Source organism: Periophthalmus magnuspinnatus, chromosome 18 (assembly GCF_009829125.3).
Source record: "Periophthalmus magnuspinnatus isolate fPerMag1 chromosome 18, fPerMag1.2.pri, whole genome shotgun sequence".
In the NCBI taxonomy this organism is placed as follows: Eukaryota; Metazoa; Chordata; class Actinopteri; order Gobiiformes; family Gobiidae; genus Periophthalmus; species Periophthalmus magnuspinnatus.
The window spans coordinates 13,239,438-13,263,087 of record NC_047143.1 but is presented as its reverse complement, the minus strand read 5'-3'; the positions used below and the strand labels follow the sequence as shown (position 1 = coordinate 13,263,087).

General features: G+C 40.6%; 1 protein-coding gene across 1 annotated transcript in view; it reads right to left on the bottom strand.

Annotated features, from left to right (window-relative positions):
• ppp2r5b (protein phosphatase 2, regulatory subunit B', beta) overlaps positions 1-23,650 on the bottom strand; it is a 77,580-nt gene that overhangs the window by 36,427 nt on the left and 17,503 nt on the right. The window contains exons 2-7 of the mRNA XM_033983599.2: positions 8,542-8,738; positions 7,754-7,855; positions 7,440-7,532; positions 6,216-6,346; positions 3,808-3,867; positions 2,344-2,452 (exon numbers count right to left, since the gene is read on the bottom strand). Coding sequence (XP_033839490.1) covers positions 2,344-2,452; positions 3,808-3,867; positions 6,216-6,346; positions 7,440-7,532; positions 7,754-7,855; positions 8,542-8,738 — 692 coding nt within the window. The remainder of the gene's footprint in view (positions 1-2,343; positions 2,453-3,807; positions 3,868-6,215; positions 6,347-7,439; positions 7,533-7,753; positions 7,856-8,541; positions 8,739-23,650) is intronic.

Here is a 23,650-nt window from a genome sequence, read left to right as displayed (position 1 = left end):
AAGGAATAATGACAAAAATGAAATAGAACATTTTACTAACTATTTCTGTAATCAGACTTTATCTTCTGATAATTATGAAGAATTTGCCCTTTTAAATGAACACACTACCACTCGTGCAGATATCTGGTGGTTGTGTGCGAATTTATGTTTGTATGCCATTCTCAGGCTGTGCACCAATTATGTTAATTATTCCATTTACTATAGGTCCAGCATATTCACTAAATTTAAGACAAACCCAATTACCATACAGAGGTAACTTAAGAAATAACCATGTACACAAGAGGTCATTGTCAGATCAATCTAAGCCCAAACTCCAAGGATCATTTAATGAGGACATTTACCTCAGTGCAACAGGTACACCTGTTGGTGTTCCAAATGAATTCAAGGCACAAAATGTTGTCGCAGCATTCAGCATTCTTTGCCGGAGTAACGGCTACTAAAAATGTAGTTTGGATCAATTATCTCTATTACAATCAACAGAGATTTATAAATTATACAATTGAGGCAATAGAAGGCATCGTTGAGCAATTGGGCCCCACATCACTCATGGCCTGGCAAAATCGGATCGCTCTAGATATGATACTTGCCAAAGAATGCTCCATGTGTAGCATGTTTGGATCTGAATGTTGCACTTATATACCAAATAATACCTCCCCTGATGGTAGTATTTCTAAAGCTCTAAACAAACTTAAGTCTTTGTCTGTGGAATTTGCCAAAAATTCTGGCATTCCTGAAAATACTTGGTTAAATTGGTTCTACAAAATGTTTGGTCTTTGGTCTGCCACCATAATATCTATAATTACCACTATATTGACTGTAATCGCTGTCCTAGTCATAATTGGGTGCTGTGTCATCCCATGTCTACGATCGCTGGTAGAGCGATTGATTGCCACTGCCTTGCAAAAAGCTCCCCCATCCCAAATATTATTACTTTCTATGGGATCTCAGTCCTCAGATCCCGAATTAACTGATTAAGTTAGGTCAAAATTGCTCTGATTAACTTCTGATTCTAAAATACAACATCTAAATTCTGAGTCCCACTAAGTGCTCCTTGTTTCTTATCTGCTGTCCGAGAGTCATGTATTGATTTATGTTAGCATAAGGGCTGGGGTATGTTATAATTGTGGTGACTAAAGCTAAAGTTAATATTTTACTCATATACGGTAACTTTAAGTTGTATGCCCTATCATGTGTAGTAGCATTTTGCTCTTTGATTTTGGTTTTAATTTGTGATCACATGTGTGGATGTGATCAAAAGGGGGAATTGTAATATTAATGTCTGATTTAATATTTCATGACAAAATTGTATGGTTACTTGTTTTGCCTCCTGTGAGCTCCACTGTGGTATATTTGCTATAAGTACTTTGAACTGCTATGTGTATGTTTGAACTCAGAGAACCAGCTAAGCACACATGCTATGTCCGTGTTGACCCTATGTAAACTCAGAAGGACCTGTTTATGTCGAGACAAACCAAGCTAATCATTAAGAAGATGTGATGTGTCATACCAGTATAAGAGCTCACTTAGGAGAGGTAACCTTTGGGAGATAGTGTCGAATCAGTGTGGATTATTGCCTGTGCCGAAATAAACATCTGGATTGGAATATACATGCACCTTCTGGATTTTATTCTAGGTTTACCACCAGGGGAAGCTGACAACCCGCACCCTGTGGTATCTAGTATTCCCAGCGATCTCCCATCCAAATGTTAACCAGGACCAGAGGGTACCTGAGGTAGTGTGTAGGGGTACCGTACAGACATAGTGTGCAGAGGTAGTGTGTAAGGGTAGTGTGCAGAGGTAGTGTGATGATGTAGTGTGTAAGGGTGGTGTGCAGAGGTAGCGTACAGAGGTAGTGTGTAGAGGTAGTGTACAGAGGTAGCGTGTAGGAGTACCATACAGACGTAGTGTGCAAGGGTCGTGTGCAGAAGTCGTAAGCAGGGTACTGTACAGAGATGCAGAGGTAGTGCGCAGCTGTAGTGTTCAGAGGCAGTGTGCAGAGGTGCAGAGGTAGTATGCAGGGGTAGTGAGCAAGGGTCGTGTGCAGAAGTCATAAACGGGGTACTGTACAGAGATGCAGAGGTAGTGTGCAGCTCTAGTGTTCAGAGGCAGTGTGCAGAGGTGCAGAGGTAGTGTGCAGGAGTTGTGTACAGAGATAGTGTGCGGAGGTCATGGGCAGGCGTAGTGGGTAAAGAGAGTGTGCAGACGTCGTGTGCAGAGGTTCTGTGCAGATGTAGTGTACAGAGGTAGTGTACAGAGGTAGTGTGTAGAGGTACAGAGGTCATGTGCAGTGGTAGTATACAGGGGCAGTGTGCAGGGGTAGGGTGCAGGAGTCGTGCGTCTCACCTGTGCATGGAAGATGGACAGGGACTTAGCCGTGTGCAGAGGGATCAGCACTCGCACCAGGAACTGTTTATGCTCCGCCTTCAGAGGCAGAGCGAAGCCGTTTATGATGCTGCGCACAACAACATATGGAGACAACAATAACATAACCACTAGAGCAGGCAGGAGACATTTTAAAATACTTTTGGACATGTTGGTTCTAGTGCTTCCCCTATTGCAATCTATGCCTGCAACTCTGGACTGTAACTGTTTATAAGTACCTGAGAGGAAAACAGTGACACAGGCAGAGAGAGAAAGGGAGAGAGAGAAGCAGAAAGAGGGCTACAGTGAGTGAGGAAAAAAGAAGAGAGGAGAAGAGCCAGTAGGAGAGAGAAAGAGAGACAGTGACAGTGAGACAGAGAGAGAATGGTGAGACAGAGAGACAGGGCAGGAGGACAGAGAGAGAGAGAAGCAGAGAGAGAGAGGAAGAGAGGAAGACATTTTATTTTTATAACACTGTTACAGTAACATTAACTGCCCTAAATGTTTCACATGTACAATTTATTATTAAAACATGTACCAATAATAAATCAAACCATCAAGTGATGAGAGTCAGATCTGAGAGTCAGATCTGAGACCTACTCTTTGTAACACTGCCCCCTGCTGATGTGTGGTGCCATGTGTGGGCACCTTTATAAATAGTGCAGTCTCACAGAAGGGCCCTTAGGATACCTTCTATGGATTGGTTTAAAGATGCACTGTGCAACTTTTCAGGTCTTGCTACCTTTAATTTAACTACTTATTTTGTATTAACTCAATTGCAGGTGTTTTGTTTTTTTTGCTCAGAAATACCTTGAAAAACATGCATTGTTACTGTGAGTGGGATCGTCTCCACAGATCTGACTTGCCCCTAGTGGTGTCAATTTTGATCCTGCCTGAAGCTCCAAGGAGCTACCCATGATGACTGCTCTCTGTCAGCAGACTCTAATACTTGTGAGCCATGTTATAATGCTATTATCTCCTCAAAAATATATCAGGAGTTTTGTTTCATTCATACTGTTTCAGAAATTCTTTATTATTACATTATCTACATTTTCCAAGCTCAAAATGGTCTGTTCCAACTTATGATGTACTTTAGTGGTAGTTTTCAAGTTAACAGCTACCTTTTACCTTTAGTTAAGTACAGACTACAATTTTAGGGCCGATTCTAGGAAAGGTATATGCAGTTTAAATATACAGCGAAGCACTTCCTGTATTACCGCATACATCACAAGATGTAACAGAGCCTAAATATGCAGTGACTGTGTGTTAAATGTGTGTAAATGAAACAAAGCACAACTCTGGGTATGCTTTTTTATGAGGAAACAACATTATAATATAGATCTGAAAACAGTGTAATAGTCCACAGCTCTTCAACGAAGCTCTATCCAGTTTGTGATCCAGAAAAAGAGGAGCTCAGAGGACTGACCCATTAGAGTGTGTGCATACCTGCCCAGGATCTCCAGCAGCTCAGCCACACCGTTGAAGTGCTCAGTTTCATAGATGAACCTGGAGAGAAATAAAGATACACATCAGAAAAACACATTTAACCTCCTAAGCCCTGAGCTCTTGCATGACATGCTTTATTAATTTATCTTTGTTATTTAGGCAGACTGGGACCTGATGAGTGTAAAAACAAAGAATTATCTTTTTACATTTTGTAGTTTCTGAAAAAAGTGAAGTAAAAAGAATGTCCTCATATGGGGACATTTTAATCATTTTGATAAAACATTTGAATAATTATTTGCAAAAACTATGTAAGTGCCTAAACACAGCAACATTTGTCCTGAATGTAAAAACAAAATGAGAAACAACAATTGTGGCTCTTGGAACAATGTGTCTCATGTGATGTGCTGCAGACAAGAGCAGGAAGACATATGCCTTTACAAAAAAACAAAAAAACAAAAAAAAAACAAAAAAAAAAACAATATATATATATATATATATATATATATATATATATATATATATATATATATATATATATATATATATATATATATATATATATATATATATATATATATATATATATATATATATATATATATATATATATATATATATATATATATATATATATATATATATATATATATATATATATATATATATATATATTTTTTTTTGTTTGTTTTTTTTTTTTTTTTTTTGCATTGTGGCCTAGACAACCCAAAATGTGTTGTCCATATATGTGGATGCCTCCTAGGAGCTTAAATTGTAGCTCTTAAATTGTCATAACTGAATAATTATAAAAGATTTCCTCAAATCATTCTATACTTTAGGAAATCTACAAACAGCAACAAGCATTATGGTAAAGACATATACTGTATAGCATATTAAATCACAAGTATGCTAATAATAACTCCACACTCAGTGGTGATAGCCGCATTTGCTCTAAGGAAGACCAAAAGAAGCAAGGCTGCCATCTGCACCTTCAGCCCCTTCGACCTGGTACAGTCCTGGTTCAGTCCTGGTTCAGTCCTAGTCTAGTCTTGGTTTAGTCCTAGTTTAGTCTTGGTTCAGTTCTGGCTTAATCAGTCTTGGTTTCACTGTTTGAAGTTACTTTTTGCTAAATCATCTATTTTGTTGAAGTGCAATTGACTACTTTTTGACTAAAACATAGTTAACATGATTATATTTAGGATTTTACGAAAGAGTTTGCCTAGTTCTGTCTATTGTTTTTTTTTTTTTTTTTAATTCTCATAATTTTACTTCCTGGTCAGACAGGGCAGCAAATATGAATAAAGGTCATTCAAGTTGTTACAAAGGACCAAATTATAGCAAAAATTACAAAATTACAGTTATAATAACACAAATAAGATTTTTTTTTTTTTTTTTTTTTTTTTGCATTGTGGCCTAGACAACCCAAAATGTGTTGTCCATATATGTGGATGCCTCCTAGGAGCTTAAATTGTAGCTCTTAAATTGTCATAACTGAATAATTATAAAAGATTTCCTCAAATCATTCTATACTTTAGGAAATCTACAAACAGCAACAAGCATTATGGTAAAGACATATACTGTATAGCATATTAAATCACAAGTATGCTAATAATAACTCCACACTCAGTGGTGATAGCCGCATTTGCTCTAAGGAAGACCAAAAGAAGCAAGGCTGCCATCTGCACCTTCAGCCCCTTCGACCTGGTACAGTCCTGGTTCAGTCCTAGTCTAGTCTTGGTTTAGTCCTAGTTTAGTCTTGGTTCAGTTCTGGCTTAATCAGTCTTGGTTTCACTGTTTGAAGTTACTTTTTGCTAAATCATCTATTTTGTTGAAGTGCAATTGACTACTTTTTGACTAAAACATAGTTAACATGATTATATTTAGGATTTTACGAAAGAGTTTGCCTAGTTCTGTCTATTGTTTTTTTTTTTTTTTAATTCTCATAATTTTACTTCCTGGTCAGACAGGGCAGCAAATATGAATAAAGGTCATTCAAGTTGTTACAAAGGACCAAATTATAGCAAAAATTACAAAATTACAGTTATAATAACACAAATAAGAGTAAACGACAACACCTTCATTTTATTAAATCAATGTTTAAACTGACAGAAAAATGTGTTACTTGCATGTAAATTGTCTGGATGGTGTTTTCGGTGTTGGTGACATAGGTAAAGGGATTCTGTTTTAGAACTCACCACTTTTTTCCACAAACTGCCACTTGATTGATGTAAAACTATGATAAATATTGACCACAAGTACTGTCCCACCAAACAAAGTCATAATTAGAAAAAAAAATGAAAACCATTCAAGAAACAACCAATTTGACCCATATCGCCTACACTTAATCCGGATGATCTGAACAATAATGACCCATATTGTAAATTGTACAATACACGTCCACTGTGTCTTACCTGAGGAAGATGTTGTTGATCTGCTTGCGGATGTACGCCCGCAGTCCCAACAGTTTGCCGTAGACGCGGTGTAGGATGGTCTTCAGGTACTCCCGCTCCCTGGGGTCCTCACTGTCAAACAGTTCCAGCAGCTGAGTGTAGAGACGGGGAGGGGAGATAGAGGCAGGGACAGAGAGAAAGGCAGGGGCAGACGGATTTTTGTGAGAAAAGGAGAGAGAAAAAAGCAGAGGTAGACATAGAGCAAGAGAAGCAGTCAAGAGGAGAAAGACATAGGGAGAAGAAGAGAGAGAAGAAAAAGAGAGAGACCGCAGAGATAGTGAGAGAGAGGCACAGAGAGATAAACAAAGAGACAGAAGGAGAGGCATACACAGAGAGAGAGATAAAGAATACAAGCAGGGTGCAAGGGAGTGTGAGAGAGAGGGGGAAGGGAGAAAGATTCATCTTATATAATAATATAATATTAATATATTTCATATTAAACTATAAAACACATAGATCATTAGTGTACATCTTGTTGTGTAAAGTGTAATATCAAAATTGATCAATAATATTGATTTTTACCATAAAATGAAAAATAGCATTTTTTTAACCATATATGTGTGTGTGTGTGTGCGCGCAGGGGTGTGTGTGTGTGTGTGTGTGCGCGCGCGGGTGTGCGTGCATGTGTGTGTGTGTGTGTGTGTGTGTGTGTGTGTGTGTGTGGGTGTGTGTGGGTGTGTGTGTGTGTGTGTGTGTGTGTGTGTGTGAATCAATCAAAATACAACTTTGAATGAGTTCATGATGGCAGTTGTTATAATATATGTCCCATTTAATAGCAATCATATTCACTTGTCTGATTCCACTCTGTGGGAATTATGCCTTAGTTTTTGATTGTTCATGGGGTTTTCTGATTGTGGAATATGAACCATTATTCATACGCATAAAGTATGATATGGTCTGTTATGGTCTGGTCTGTTCTGGTATGTTTCATATATGGTCTGCAATGATATGGTCTGGTATGGTCTGTTGTGGTCTGGTATGATATGGTTTGGTATGGTCGGTTGTGGTCTGGTATGGTATGGTCTAATATAATATGGTCTGGTATGATATAGTCTGGTATGATATGGTCTGGTCTGGTCTGGTCTGGTATGGTATGGTATGGTATGATATGGTCTGGTATGGTCTGGTAAGGTGTGGCATGGTCTGGTATGGTCTGAGAGCATATATTATGTCCTTGAAGATTACCTGTAAGACAAACTTCTGGTCCACGTAGCGCTTGGCCATGGACGGCTGGAAGTCTGGACTCTCCAGGAATCGCAGAAAGAACTCATACACCAGCTGGGCACAAGGGAGCCATAGATTATAGGGTCATTTCAAATTCACAGGTTACCCCTTAGATTATGTCTTTTGCACGCTCAGGTATTCAGTGTGGATGACAGTAAATACTTTTGAAATTGGCCTAGATTTTATGTTAAAATAAGAACTTAAAACTACTATAGGTTTAATATAAAAATGAAATAAATACATACAAAATAAGTAGTTGAACGTGTGCAGAGTACCTGGAGGTGTGGCCAGGATGCCTCCAGTGTGGGCTCATCCTCCTCTGGGTCAAACTCAGGGTTCTCACTTGGGGGCAGTGTCCGGAAGATATTCACCGAGATCTGCACACAGGAGTTACAAGACAAGAGTTAGTTTAAGGTTTTGGACTGCCCTGGACAAATACCACCAAGGTTTTGTGGCCTACTGTACACTCCTTGCTCCTAGTTTTATTAAACTGGAATAGAAAAATTGCAACTGCATTAGAAACACTGGATATAATAATTTGGTAGATGCCCTGTGTTACTGCAGTTTTGATTACACTGTAATTCTTGTAATTATTATTAAACTATTTTATATTTTTATTTTTATTTTTAATGTTTTATTTTGCTACATCCATTGGGTGTTTTTTTCTGTGTGAGATGGACATGTTCTATGTTATGTTAAGATAATAACTTAAAAAAAAAAAAAAAGAAAAAGTCAGTTCTGTCAACAGGACAAAAAGTTATTTGAGTGAAGATATTTTGTTGCTCATCCAAGCCACTTATTCAGTAATGATCATATTGCTGGTGGACACTACCTTATATCTGTCTGAAGGAGGGTTGACCATATCTGGATGACTGAGGGATTATACAGACATAATAACTTTTGCCATAATGCTTTTTTTGTATATGAACATTTTTGTAAATAGAGTATCACAAAAAGAAAATATTAGGATTCTGGTTGAGGTTAGACAATGGTTAAGGTTAGGATCTTTAGTAAAACTGTCACTACAATATTGTGGTCTCTGTTATATATAGTGTGTTGTTACCATCTTAATAGCCTCGGGGTAGAGCGGCTCGATCAGCACTCCTCTGCTGGTGGCTACACTCTCCACTAGCTCATTGAGAGCAGCTCGTTTGATCTCTTTGCCCTTCAGGTCAGCCACACAGTCCAGGAAGTCAAAGAGCACACAGCACTGCTGCAGCTTCTTACAGAACAGATCGTGGAGATCTGCTACCGGGGCATCTGATGGAGAGAAGACGAAAAAGAGGAGAGAGGAGAAGACAAGAGATGAGGGGACGAGATCAGAGGAGAGAGGAGGAAAGGGGTGAGTTACGACTCATATTCATTATAAACATAGTTTGACATATGCTTGATCTCCAGAGATATTAGTGAAGCAGGCTCCCTTTACTCTCTAAAAGACAGCAGGTCTGTGTCTATGTTTATGCATTGTAGCATCTCAGACTCTCAGACAGTAACAGCCGCACTCTGACTACTGTACCAGCCGTACTCTGACTACTGCACGAGTTATACTCTGACCACTGTAACAGCTGTACTCTGACTACTGTAACAGCTGTAATCTGACAACTGTAACAAATATAATGTGACTACTCTAACAGCTGTACTCTGTCTACATTAGCATCTATAATCTGCCTACTCTGACCACTGTAACAGCTGTAATCTAACTACTGTAGCAACTGTAATCTGACTACTGTAACAGGTGTAATGTGACTATGGTAATAGCTGTACTCTGACTACTGTAACAGCTGTAATCTAACTACTGTAACATCTGTAATCTGATTACTGTTGTGATAGAAATTTAAGTATATTCATGTTGTGCCTTTAAAAGCATTTGTTCTGTTGTTCAGTCTGTCAGACCCAGACCAGGCATTAACATGTGTGAAGGCTCTGTCTCCATCCCACAGGAAACTCGTCGTTGTTCTAACTGTCTAAGTGTAAAAGTTAATTCTCTTGCGGGTGTGAAACAAAAGTCAGTCTGCTTTGAAATGTATGTAGCATTGTCATTCTGGCAAAAATAGTCAGAACTCAGATGCTTGGGAATGGGGAGTGGGGAAGACGCCGAAAAGCTGCCAGTCTGTGGCCAGGGCAGGCCTGGGCCCTGTCATATCTGTATCTTCTGTAACACAGAATACACTTTTTTCTACATTTCAGAACTCACCAAGCTTCGCAAATGGATAACTTTTCATCTAGAATTGTAATTTCTCCGCAACATTAATTGTGTCACAAGTGGGATGCAGTGGTCGTCCAGAGCACGGTGAAGATGGAATTTTGTCTTCCTTTTGGTTTCAGTCCTGATGCATGCCGCTTTCAAAGAATTACATAGATGTACATTAGTTTTTGTCCTGGATCACCACCGCTGGATTCAAACAAGTTTTACTTGGTGAGCTTTTGCAATACAGACTTATTTTCCTTTGAAAATGAAATCTTCATCTACAAAGACTGATAAATCAAAGGCAAATATATTTTGGAAATGTAAAATGCTTAAATAAACATAACCAACGGCCATAATTCTAATCCTATACCATTTTTGATTCATTTCACAACTTTTCAGTCTTTTTGGCTCCAAAATCTCATGTGTGTACCACCATGCTGACCTAACAACGAGCTGCTAATACAATCCCAACAACGATGGTGCTCCCCCACTCCTGGTTTCCTCACTTTTGGGACTATTGGAAGTTACGAGTGCTAAAACATCTAAAATGGGGAGCAAAACTTCAAGGGGGTATTCCCCTCCAGGAGACCCCATTGTATTTTATTAGAAGAAAACATGAAGATAAGAAGTCTTCAGAATTTGGTGCATTAAGTTTAAAAAATGTTCATGCACTGGAAAACAAATTCTGTGAAATTGAAGTCAAAATAAGAAAAAAATTAACATTTTTTATAAAAAAAAAAAAAAAAAAAAAAAGAAAAAAGAAAAACTGAATGAAAACATTGAAAATTACAAGGAATGTTTAAAAATGTGGAAAGACGAAGCTGAAGTCAAAATCAGAAAAACTATCCACAAGCCTCTTCTCTTTGAAGATGCAGCTGAAATGTGTGAACTGAAACCGTCCCACTCACAGAACTCTTTGTCTCAACAGTTGACTTTACTGAAGTTTGACCCAGATCTGAACAACAACCCCCATCCAACCTGTCTGTCTTCACCAAATAACTCTACAATGCAGGACAGTAATGGATACGTGCAGATACAGATGCAAGCAAGGTGAGCCATGCTGAAGAAGATACAGTGTACAGTATGCCAATGGTTGAAGTCTCTGGTCCACGAGGTTCAACATTAGTTTTCTGTCCATGGATTTCTTCTGAAATATCTGCAGCATCTCAACATCTGCCCAATCCTACAGCATCAGGTCAGACGTTTGCTAAAGAACTTATCACTTTTTGTCAAGATTTGAGTGACACTGAACAAAGAGACACTGAGGACCCTGAAGAGTTTCTCACACGATGAACAGAAGTGTATAACACCCACAGTGGATTTACAAGACTTGGTCACTTAGGTGTGACTTGTGATGTGTGGGAAACATACTTGTGTAACTATTTCATTAATGGATTAAAAACAAACATTTCTTCAGCTGTGAAGAAAACCTGCATTGGCTGGAATGCTGCTCACCTAATTAACGTGAAAAGACACACCACACATGCATATGAACAGCTAAAAAGAAAGAAAATAGTGAAGCAAGAAAGAATGCGGAAAGAGCTGCATATGGCAGCAGTGACTATGTACAATAAGACCCGACAACATGAAAATGAAAATCACTGACTGCATTCCCAATTACTTAGACAACTAAGGACTCATCAGCCAACACGTGAGCAAAGCAAATATGGGAGGAGAGCCCATCGAAAGTACAAGAGAAGATTTTCCAATGAACCTTGCTTCATCTGTGGTCAAGCTGGACATTGGAGATGGGGGTGCCCATCTATAAGCCCTCTGCATTTTAAAGGTGAACATGGATTTAGTTGTGCAACATTTTGCTTTATATAATATCTAGTATTAGGACATACTTTAATTTATTTTCCAGAGTGAGGTTTAGGAGTCATTACAGTTAACTAACAAACAGTCATGGGTGAAATTCCCCTCTAGTTGTAACTAGCTAGTAAACAGTCAAATGTGTGGAAGTCCCTGCTATTTAGTGAACAGTCACTAGGTCAAACTCCTGTCTAGGGTTACTACCTGGTAAAAGGCAAAAGGGACAGTGTGTGTGAGAGTCCCAGTGTAGTTGAGCGTAAGGACAACTGAACTTTTTTTCATGAGGGAGAGTAAAATCAGCAGTGCGCCTAAATCTAAGAATGGAGATAATATCTAAGTGCAAAATGCAGGCAAATGTAAATTTATGTAATGTCAACACTATGCTCTAATTCACTCACAATGTTAACTGAGAGAGAAAAAAAAACAGTAAAAAGAAAAAAAGGGGGGGGAAACAAAAAACAAAACAAAAACTGAAGAAAAAAAATATGAAAAAAGAAAGAAAATGGTTAAAAACAGAGTGTGACACCAAGAGTCAACTGTACATTTGTGTATCCTTGGACCTGATCAGCCAAACTGTATAGTGTGAATTGTGCAACATCAGAAAATATGGGTGTAACAGCTAAACCATTGTAAACAGTGTCAGAAAGAAAATGGCAGGATGCAGATTCAACTGATCCACTCATTTTCTACATTTCTTAGTTTTTTTTATATCTCTTTTTTTTTTTAAAAAAGATTTATTTTGTGTTTTTTGCCTCATTACTGCAGTGAGTTTAATGACATGCATGTTCTAAGAAAAGTCCAGCTGGAACCAAAAAACCTCCTCAATTGTAATTGGAAAGAAGAAACCAAATTTTTCCACAAATTCCCCAAATGTTAATGAGCTCTCTTAAAAACACAATGAAGGCCTAATCAAAGCCGGTAATGATCACCAATCCAAACTGACTTGACTGACTTGACCATCCTTGATGACTAAGCACCTGCGATTTCGTTTAATAACTTGTTGTTTTTTTTTACAGAAGTTGTGGATGTTCCTGTTAAATAGTCACACACTAACAACACTAACAACTATCCAATAACAGTTTGGGCAAACCAAATGCTTCTTTCAGAACTGCAATTTACCCAAAGTGTTCACTTAGAGCAGAAGATAACTAATCCAGCAGAGATGCCAGCTCTGAACAAAACTGACACATGTATATATGCACATATATAAATGTGTCAAGGGGGGATATTACAAATTTTGTTTTAGTTTTCAAAACTGAATTGTGTGAAAACAGGTGTTATCATTTAGAGACTGTTTTCCATTAACTACAAGACCTGTAACCTGACAATATGTGAAGCCAGAAATAACTTTCCACCTGGACCTGAACCAAAAACACCTCCTGAGCAGCTGCAGCTGGGTTTGCATCGCACTCTTATCTTATCTTATTAAAAGTCCATCCATTCACTTCTTTTCATGTGACTCAAAAGAACTCAACCTGATCCTCCTGCCCCCAACCACAGCCCTGAAATCGACACATGGGCTGAATGACAACTCCAGAGACGAGCTGTGGCCAGAGAGACGCCAAGCTGTATGCGGCCAGCGAGTACAGTTGTGTGTGGTCAGAGGGAGGACAAAGGGACAGAGTAAAGGCAATGGGGAAGATTTAACTGAATAGCACCACCATCATGTTAAAATAGCATTCATCTTCTGACTACAAATTATAAACTGAACTGAACACAACAATGAACTGTTGAATTTGCCTCCATCTCACTCAACAAACTAATGGAACTTAATCTCAATGAACATTTTACTACATGTTCTGTCTGTGACAATGATTGTTTATAAAGTATGATTAATGAATAATCAAAATTTAAGTATATTCATGTTGTGTCTTTAAAAGCATTTGTTCTGTGTCAGTCTGTCAAACCCAGACCAGGCATGAGCATGTGTGAAGGCTCTTTCTCCATCCCACAGGAAACTCGTTGTTGTTCTAAATGTCTAAGTGTAAAAGTTAATTATCTTGCGGGTGTGAAACAAAAGTCAGTCTGCTTTGAAATGTATGTAGCATTGCCATTCTGGCATAAATAGTCAGAACTCAGATGCTCGGGGATGGGGACTGAGGGAGACGCCGAAAGGCTGCCAGTCTGTGGCCAGGGCAGGCCTGGGCCCTGTCATATCTGTATCTGCTGTAACAAAGAATAAACCTTTTTCTGTATTTCAAAACTCACCAATCCTCACAAATGGATTACTTTTCATCTAGAATTGTAATTTTTCCACAAGACTGTAACAGATGTAATCTGAGCTACTGTAATCGTTGTACTCTGACTACTGTAACAGCTGTAGAGGTAGGGCCCGTGTCTTTACACTCTTCCTTCCTCTGCTTGCACCGACTGCAGTCTCTATCCTAACAGAGCACACCCATCCATCCATTTTCTTCCGCTTATCCGGGGCCGGGCCGCAGGGGCAGCAGTCTAAGCAGGGACTCCCTGACTTCCCTCACCCCGGACACGCCCTCCAGCTCCTCCGGTGGGAACCCAAGGCGTTCCCAGGCCAGCCAAGAGACATAGTCCCTCCAGCGTGTCCTGGGTCTTCCCTGGGGCCTCCTCCCGGTGGGACATGACCGATCCGCCTGTCAATTTCTCGCTCCATCCTTCCCTCACTCGTGAACAACACCCCGAGATACTTGAACTCCTCCACTGTCCCTAACTCTAACAGAGCAGACACTGCCCCTAACCCTAAAAGAGTAACATCAAACACACTATCCCTAACCCTAACATAGAAATATCAGACACACTGTCCCTAACCCTAAAAGCACACACTGTCCCTAACCCTAACAGAGTACACACTGTTCCTAACCCTAACAGAGAGTACACTGTCCCTAACCTTAACAGAGCACAGACTATCCCCAATCCTAACAGAGCACACACTCTCCCAAACCCTAACAGAGAGTACACTGTCCCTAACCCTAACAGAGCACAGACTATCCCTAAACCCTAACAGAGAACACACTGTTCTTACAAAGACAAATTCAAACACACTGTCCTTAACTTTAACATATAAACATCAGTATGAGATTCCTGTCTTTTTCAAACCTACAAACACTTTGAGATAAAAACTGGTTCACTCTAAGGACAAACCCCTAAGCCATAAACAAAGTAATTTAGTCTACTCCATTCAGTGTAGTGAAGAGTGCAGTGAGCATTATATTGGAGAAACTAAACAGCTACTCCATAAGAGCGTGAGAGTTCCTCTGGACCCCGGTCCACTGTACATCTCCATCTCAAAGCCACTAACCACTCCTTTGAAGATAGTGAAGTTCAGATCTTAGGCAGAGAAAATAAATGGTTTGAGGGAGGAGTTAAAGAAGCTATTTTTGTTAGCATAGAGAATCCTTCCTTAAACAGGAATGGAGGCCTGAGACAAAATCTCTCCCCATCCTCAGACCCAGAACAATGAGAACAATAGCAGGGTTGTTAAGGGCTGAATAGGGTAGTTTCAGCTGAAACTGGAGATAATAGATATTTACAGCTTCAGTGTAGTTAGCCCCTCCCCTCAGATAGATATTAGGCAGTGGCCACCAGCAATCTGACCAGAACTGAAGAAGTGGCTTGGATGAGCAGCGAAACATCTTCACTCTTACAACGATTTGTCCAGTTGATAGATTTAAACATCATCTTTTGCTATGGATCAGACCTGGACAACTGAGGGTTTTGCACAGACATCTACTCTTATATTTTATATCTCTTATATCTCTACAGTAACAACAGTAATCTAGTTATAATATTGCAGCATGCACACAGTGAGGCCGGTTATAATGCAGTATAAACACACTGTAGCATGTGGGGGAGATGACTATGAGAGTTGAGCCAGAGCACTGCTCTGACAGAGACAAGGAGTGGGCTCATGACACATGACTCACAGGACAAATATAACAGTATATCCATATTTATGTGCATCTCACTGAGGACTATGTGGTTATTCTAAGAATGTACCCACAGAGTTCTGTGTCGCAAATGCCCTGAGATAATGATTAAGTCTGCAATTAGTTAGAAAGAGAAATGTCATGTGTGATGTCACATGAAATCAGTCTTGTTTGTATTCTGATGACCTTCCTTCTCAGTGCTCTGTCCTGTGCTCAAGAGCAGCTCAGGTCCAAATTACAAGCTGAAGCGTAACAGTCCAGTTCACATCTGTTAGAGCCCAGTGACAGCACCTAGAGTGGGGCCATCCTCCTACTCAGACACCTAGGCCCATGTCTTTACACTCGCCCTTCCTCTGCTTGCACCTACTGCAGTCTCTATCCTAACAGAGCATACACTGTCCCTAACTCTAACAGAGCAGACACTACCCCTAACCCTAACAGAGGAACATCAAACACACTATCCCTAACCCTAGCATAGAAATAACCCTAAAAGCGCACACTGTCCCTAACCCTAACAGAGTACACACTGTCCCTAACCTAACAGAGAGTACACTGTCCCTAACCCTAACAGAACACAGACTATCCCTAAACCCTAACAGAGAACACACTGTTCTTAAAAGATCAATTCAAACACACTGTCCTTAACTTTAACAGATAAACATCAGACACACTGTCCCTACACTAACAGAAAAATCAGGCACACTGTCTCGAAAACAAACAGAGAAACATCAGACACACTGTCCCTACTCTAACAGAGCACACACTGTCCCTAACCCTAACAGAGAAACATCAGACACTGTCCCTAACCCTAACAGAGCACACACTGCAAAACCTGTCAGAGCACTCTTGTCTCAGTCAACAGCAGATCAAATAACCAAATACGTGCAAAATAGGGCTACCAGATATTGAGCTGTGTCTAGTAATTTAGCATTAGCACTGATATAGTTACCATCCATCCATCATGAGGACACGTCCTCCAGCTCCTCCGTGGGACCCCAAGGCGTTCCCAGGCCAGCCGAGAGACATAGTCCCTCCAGCGTGTCCTGGGTCTTCCCCGGGGCCTCCTCCCAGTGGGACATGCCCAGAACACCTCCCTAGGGAAGCGTCCAGGAGGCATCCTGAGCAGATGTCCGAGCCACCTCTGCTGACTCCTCTCGACGTGTAGGAGCAGCGGCTCTACTCCGAGCTCCTCCCATAGCTAGCTATGGCTGGGCACCAAACTAATAATAAATAAATAAACAAATAAAACTTGTGCTCGTGAGTCATCGGTGGAGAGGCCGTAGTTTGTCATCGCCGCTGATCTCGAAGTGAGTCCACACCCAAAACTATGTCTAATATTTTCCTTGCAGTTTCTTATCCCATGCAGATGAACACCTCTCCTGTTACCTAATGTAAATCGTACAGCGCTATTACATGCAGAAGGTATCCAAGTACTTACCAGCTTCTCCAGATGTGTTATTGGGATATTTGAGATTCATGACACCTCAACTATTGTTCCTAGGTTTAGACGCATTTTAATAAATTGGTTTAAATTGGACTAGGCCAGTTATCTGGTTTTCTTGGTGTGAATGTAAACGTAGTGACTGTGTAACTGGTCTCAGTGACATGACTATGCACCTGAAAGCTGCTGACTCATTACTGCCTCAAGACTGCCTCAAGACAAGTGTACTTATTGCAGTGTGTTTCATTAGTACAAGTTGATTATAAAAGAGTTTCTTGGGATTATCAAGCTGTGAGCAATATTACCCTCGTCTGGTTCCCTCTTCTCTCTGGATGGCTCAGCAGAGACTATGTTATACCATTTTAAAGAATCACAATGGTGAGAGGTCCGCTACCTGCTTGTCCCCATGGATTTGTTACTGCTTTGCCTGGGATGTTACACAGTATCCTTTCTCCCTTGCATGTATTCATAATGTATTAAATTGAGTTTTTATTGCTCAAAAACCCTGCTTCTTACTCACTATGTTTACATACACACCAGCAAAACCGAACCTAAATCGAATCGCAAAAATCCCAATAACACAACTGGAAAGGCCGATATGTACTCAGATACCTGCTACATGTAAGCAATTTACATTAGGTGTAGACAAGGAGAGGCATTCAACAGCACAAGGTAAGAAACAGCCAGGAAAATATTAGACAAATGTTTGGACATTTACTCATTCATTTTAGATTAGCAGCGATAACAAACTACAGCCTCTCCACTGAGCACCTGTTTTAGTTTCCTACGTTAAAGTGAAAGTAAAGACTTTCATACCTTCAATGTATTTATTTGCCCTACAGAGAACAATGCAGTTGTCTAAAAATCAAATGCTCACCGAAAATGAGATGTTGCTTATCTATTTCTGCCAAAAGCAGTTGTATGTAGGAAAGCCATTTTTATTAGTAAATTTGAAAGAGAGAGAGAGAGACAGAGAGAACAAGGGCATGAATGAATGTTGAATTTGAGCGTGTATTACGATACAAGCATTTCACCGAGGATGAGGAGGAGCCGGTGTCATTAACTTAAAATTATTCCAAAAAAGTATTTAGGGGGCAACTATTATTTATATTATTCACACATACAATACCTGACATGATGCACAAAACCTGGTATTTTGGTATATTTCTGGTACAAAGGATAGCTCACAAAAATTAAAGATCTAAATCAAATCAAATACTTTAAAAAACACATATTATGCTAAATCAACATTTTTAGCTCTTGGATACCTTTTCCTGAGTCTACAGGGTCTGTATTAACTCATAAAAACTCAATTTGAACTATTCACTAGATGTAGAGATGTCTTTTTAGACCCCTTTTAATTCTGGTTCAGATACGCCATTTTCATTTTCTACAATCTGTTGCATTTTTTCAATCTGTTGCGTCAGTGATTTTCAGAGGAAATCTCCATAAAAGGCCAAACAAGTTCAATAACTTCCGTTCAATTGCTCTCAGAGTCCGCCATCTTGTTTTTGATTTGTAGTCCAAACTCAACATGAAAAAGAAATTGTGTATTTATAAAGCTAGGTGTTCGGTTGTTGGCTGTATTAACCAGCACGTATCGTTACACCGGCCTCCAGTCACAGAACATCTGAGAACTACTACATTTATTTTTCGGTTAAATGTTCCTAGGAACATGCCCAGGATGCTTCTAAACCTGTGCCAGTTGCTGAAAGGCTCCATTTAACAAACTCTTGTTATTTTTGTATTCATTACGGAATTGATAACTGCACCTTTTGCATTTTCATTTTGTTATCTTCCACCTATAAATGCTAAAAGGTGAGTTAGCTCTAGCTTCTAGCTCGTTAGGCTAATCGCTTGTTCACATACATTTACATATTTGGGTGTTAAAAACTAGTTTTATTGTGTAACGTTATGTTCAAACCACTATGAAGAATAGTCACAGTGGTCTTCGGGAGCCAGCCGTGTAATCACAGGCTACGTGGAAAACATCCTATGCAGTTTCAGTGGAGGAGATGGTAACACTACGAGTAGCTACACAAAAGTGTAAATATTCTTGTTAGACTGTGTCTTTGCAATTGACAACCAAGCACCCACACGTGAGCTGTAAAAAGACATAAGCTGCTATATCAAATGTTAAGCTCAAATACTTTATTTAGCTAGCTCGGAGTCACATTTAGTGTCTAATAATAATAATGATAATAATAATAGACAGACAACATTCATTTTATTCCTGTTTGGATGTTAATATGTGTCTATCTAAATATAGTCGATAACGAACACTTTTACCTTTAAAGCAAAATACCTAATGACCACTGAAGGACTATTACTTATTGACTGATTATATATTGCACAATTAAGATGTCATTGTTGTTTAGGGGACTTCTGCACACCAGCCATCGTCTGCTACAACAGGCTGCCAGACAGAAATAATAACAACATGCACAACAGGGACACAGTTCTTTATCAAAACCATGCACTCTCATTTTAGGAGTATAGGTATGTAAATATTTATACTATGTGCAGATACTATAAAGTGGTAAAGAGATTAATAGTACCCCATTTTCTTATGTGAATTTGGAGTATAGATCCTGGGCTGAAAGAACTGTAAGGATACTGATATAAAAATATCAGTGTTTCTTTGTTTTGTTTTTTTAACATAGGAACTCTGACCACCCCACAGTGCACAGATATTGTTGTTGGTACGTTCACTGCTGGCTTTGTACATAGACAGTCATCACATCTATCTGAAATTATTTTGCATGCAAAAAATTACCACCGGAAACTCCCATATTTGCTGTATTTTAATGACAGCTGTGCAAAACAACAAATATCAAACATCGCAAATAAAAAATAACAGATAATTGTCCATTGTTGCAGATTATGTTGATGACATCCTGGAGCTGATTTTTGAAGAGGTGTTTCCAGACTGAGCTCCATTTGTCCAGGAGAGGCTACAGATCCCCATTCCACTTCCACTGTCCTCTCAGCACCCCCGTCCAGACAAGGCAACTGCCGTCTCTGCTTTTACCTTCCACCTGAAACCTACATACTGCCCCTCTTCATCTGGGATTCTTGGTGTATTCGGAGGATGACACAAGATGGCAGAACCATGCAAACTCTCCAACCCAGTCATCCCCAGCACCATGACACGAAACTTCTAGGCACAGTATCTATAATGACTGAAGCACATATAGAACTGATTATACAGCGTGTAATAATTATTCATGTATTCTATTTATTTATGTTTGTTTTTTAAAAGTTGTGTTATGGGTGTGCTTGCAGTGAAACAGAAATGAAAAGTTATCCAGCATGCAATAGCTTATTTATTATATTTATGTGTTTGTGTTTTAAGTTATGTCTTTCTAGAGTTGTGTTGCAGTGAGACTAAAGTAAAAATCTATATATACAGTGTACAATACTTAATCTATATGTGTTTTTAAAGTTGTTTATGTGGTGTGTTTGATGTCAGATAAAAGAAGTTATAGTGTGAAATACTTATTTAAAGATTTTTGAATATGTCTGTGTTAAAGTAAAAATATTTATTGATACAGTGTGCATTATCATATTTTTTATTTGATTGTACTTCGAATATAACTTTTAGTGTTTGTTTGACAATAAATTGGGACCATAGCAAAATGTCAATTTACAGTTGAGAGGAATGGTGCAGTAATAGTCCACACAATGCTTTGCACACCTTAATGGCAATTTTAAACGGATAATATACTGAGACATACAGGCTCAAATCCTGGATGGTTGTCCATGCATGTGGGTTGGCTGGGGACTTCTTCCATTCTTGTGCGCACCTAGCAACTATATTATCAGTAACATGAGTGTGCATGATATACCGTAAATGAAAACAAGTTTTTTTAAAGAGAACTCACTTTCAGAGGTTTCTTGACAGCTTCTGTTTCCCATGTCAGTCTGCATTGTAGCGCAGTTGCCACATGTGTCACACCTAGACACGATATAAACAAAATGAACCACAGCAATTGCACACAACTGAGCCAAAATGACATGCTTGATCCGCCAATATCATCAAATGTTCTGTTTCCACATTTTACAGGCTGTGCAGTGAGGCACGCACTTGTAAACAAACTATGTATGCACATGTGGTTCATGGAGGAGTTTATAAATGCATCACCTTTAGTCGTATTTGATTTAACAGTATTATATAGCCAAACAAACTATATTTTTTCTCAATATCTTTCTCATCTTTATGCTTAAAAATGCATGAGCAAACTACAGAGATGATTTCTTTTATAATAACATGCATCATACATACACCGTCCATTGATGCACCCACAAATGCACCTTTGTTAGTGTATAATTACAAGTTAACCAACTCACCATTAAGAAGTGTTCATTCTAGATTCCAAAGGTTTGTCTTGTTTGACATCTTCGTGCTCCGGGTCAGATTCTGGTACAAACATGTAGGGTTGGATGGTAAATTCTTCTTGTGCCATTTTTAATCCATAGTTAAGAAGCGATCCAATTTCAGCAAAACCTCCACAGAGCATGACCGTTATCTAGAGGACTACAACAATGGCTATAATACTTGTTTATATTATATTTTTAATATTAAAAACATATATTGTCAACATACAGCTTTTGTTACTTTATTTGCTCACAGTGGGAAGAGGAACCAAAACCTTTACTCAAGTAAGAGTATTGTTACACTGTATTACTCAAGGAGGAGAAACCCAACTACACAACTGTTAAAGAAGACCTATTCTGCAGAATTGACTTTGTAGAACTTAGCTTATATCATAGTTGTTTCCCCTTCTCATTTGAGAAGTCTGAAGTTGTATTTAGTGATTCATTCATGTTTGAGTAATCTTTATTCTCCTGTATTCAAGATGATATTGCCCCAACCCCACTTTTAATCACCACCCACTGCTCTGTACTTCATCCATCCATCCTTTTTCTTCCACTTATCCGGGGCCGGGTTGCGGGAGCAGCAGTCTAAGCAGGGACTCCCAGACTTCCCTCACCCTGGACACGTCCTCCAGCTCCTCCAGTGGGACCCCAAGGCATTCCCAGGCCAGCAGAGAGACATAGTCCCTCCAGCGTGTCCTGGGTCTTGCCTCCTCCCGGTGGGACATGCCTGGAACACCTCCCTAGGGAGGCGGTCCAGGAGGCATCCTGAGCAGATGCCCGAGCCACCTCAACTGGTTCCTCTCGATGTGTAGGAGCAGCGGCTCTACTCCAAGGTCCTCCCGTGTGACCGAGCTCCTCACCCTATCCCTAAGGCCACCCTACGGACGAAACCCATTTCGGCCACTTGTATCCGCGATCTTGTCCTTTTGGTCTTTATCCAGAGCTCATGACCATAGGTGAGGGCAGGAACGTAGATTGACCGGTAAATCAACAGCTTTGTCTTGTGACTCAGCTCCTTCTTTACCACAATACACACGATACAGTGACCGCATCACTGCAGACGCTGCACTGATCCGCCTGTCAATCTCACGTTCCATCCTTCCGTCACTCGTGAACAAGACCCCGAGATACTTGAACTTCTCCACACAGCTCCTGTTCTGGTCATACAGGGACCAGACAGCCCTTAGCAACGAGCCCCGGACCCCATACTCCCAGAGCACCCTCCAAAGAACACCACGAGGGACACGGTCGAACGCCTTCTCCAGATCCACAAAACACATGTGGACTGGTTGGGCAAACTCGCATGAACCCTCAAGGACCCGATGGAGAGTATAAAGCTGGTCCAGTGTTCCGCGACCGGGACGAAAACCACACTGCTCCTCCTGAATCTGAGGTTCGACTATCGGTCGGATTCTCGTCTCCAGTACCCTGGAATAGACCTTATCGGGAAGGCTGAGGAGTGTGATTCCCCTGTAATTGGAACACACCCTCCTGTCCCCTGTCTTATACAGAGGGACCGGCACCCCGGTCTGCCAATCCAGTAGCACTATCACCGACCGCCACACGATGTTGTAGAGCCGTGTCAGCCAAGACAGCCCCACAACATCCAGAGACTTGAGGTTCTCGGGACGGATCTCATCCACCCCCGGAGCCTTGCCACCGAGGAGCTGGCCAGCCACCTCGGTGACTTCAGCCAGGGTGATGGACGAGTCTGCCTCCAGGTCCCCAGTCTCTGCTTCCTCCTCAGAAGACGTGACGGTGGGATTGAGGAGATCCTCAAAGTATTCCTTCCACCGCCCGACAACATCCCCAGTCACAGTCAGCAGCTCTCAACCCGCACTGTAAACGGTGTTGGTGAAGCACTGCTTCCCCCTCCTGAGGCGTCAGACGGTTTGCCAGAATCTCTTTGAGGCCATCCAATAGTCCTCCTCCATGGCCTCCCTTAACTCCTCCCAACCCCGATTTTTTGCCTCTGCGACCGCACGAGCCGCTGCACGCTTGGCCCGCTAGTACTCATCAGCTGCCTCAGGAGTCCCACGAGCCAACAAGGCTCAATAGGACTCCTTTTTCAGCCTGACAGCATCCTTTGCCTCCGGTGTCCACCACCGGGTTTGGGGATTGCCGCTGCGACAAGCACCGCAGACCTTACAACCACAGCTACGAGTAGCCGCATGGACAATAGAGGTGGAGAACATGGCCCACTCGGAGTCCATGTCCCCAGCCTCCCCCGGGATCAGGGAGAAGCTCTCCCGGAGGTGGGAGTTTAAGACCCCCCTGACAGAGGGCTCCACCAGACGTTCCCAGCAGACCCTCACAATACACTTGGGCCTGCCAGGTCTATCCGGCTTCCTCCTCCGTCAGCGGATCCAACTCACAACCAGGTGGTGATCGGTTGACAGCTCTGCCCCTCTCTTCACCCGAGTGTCCAAGACACGCGGCCAGAGATCAG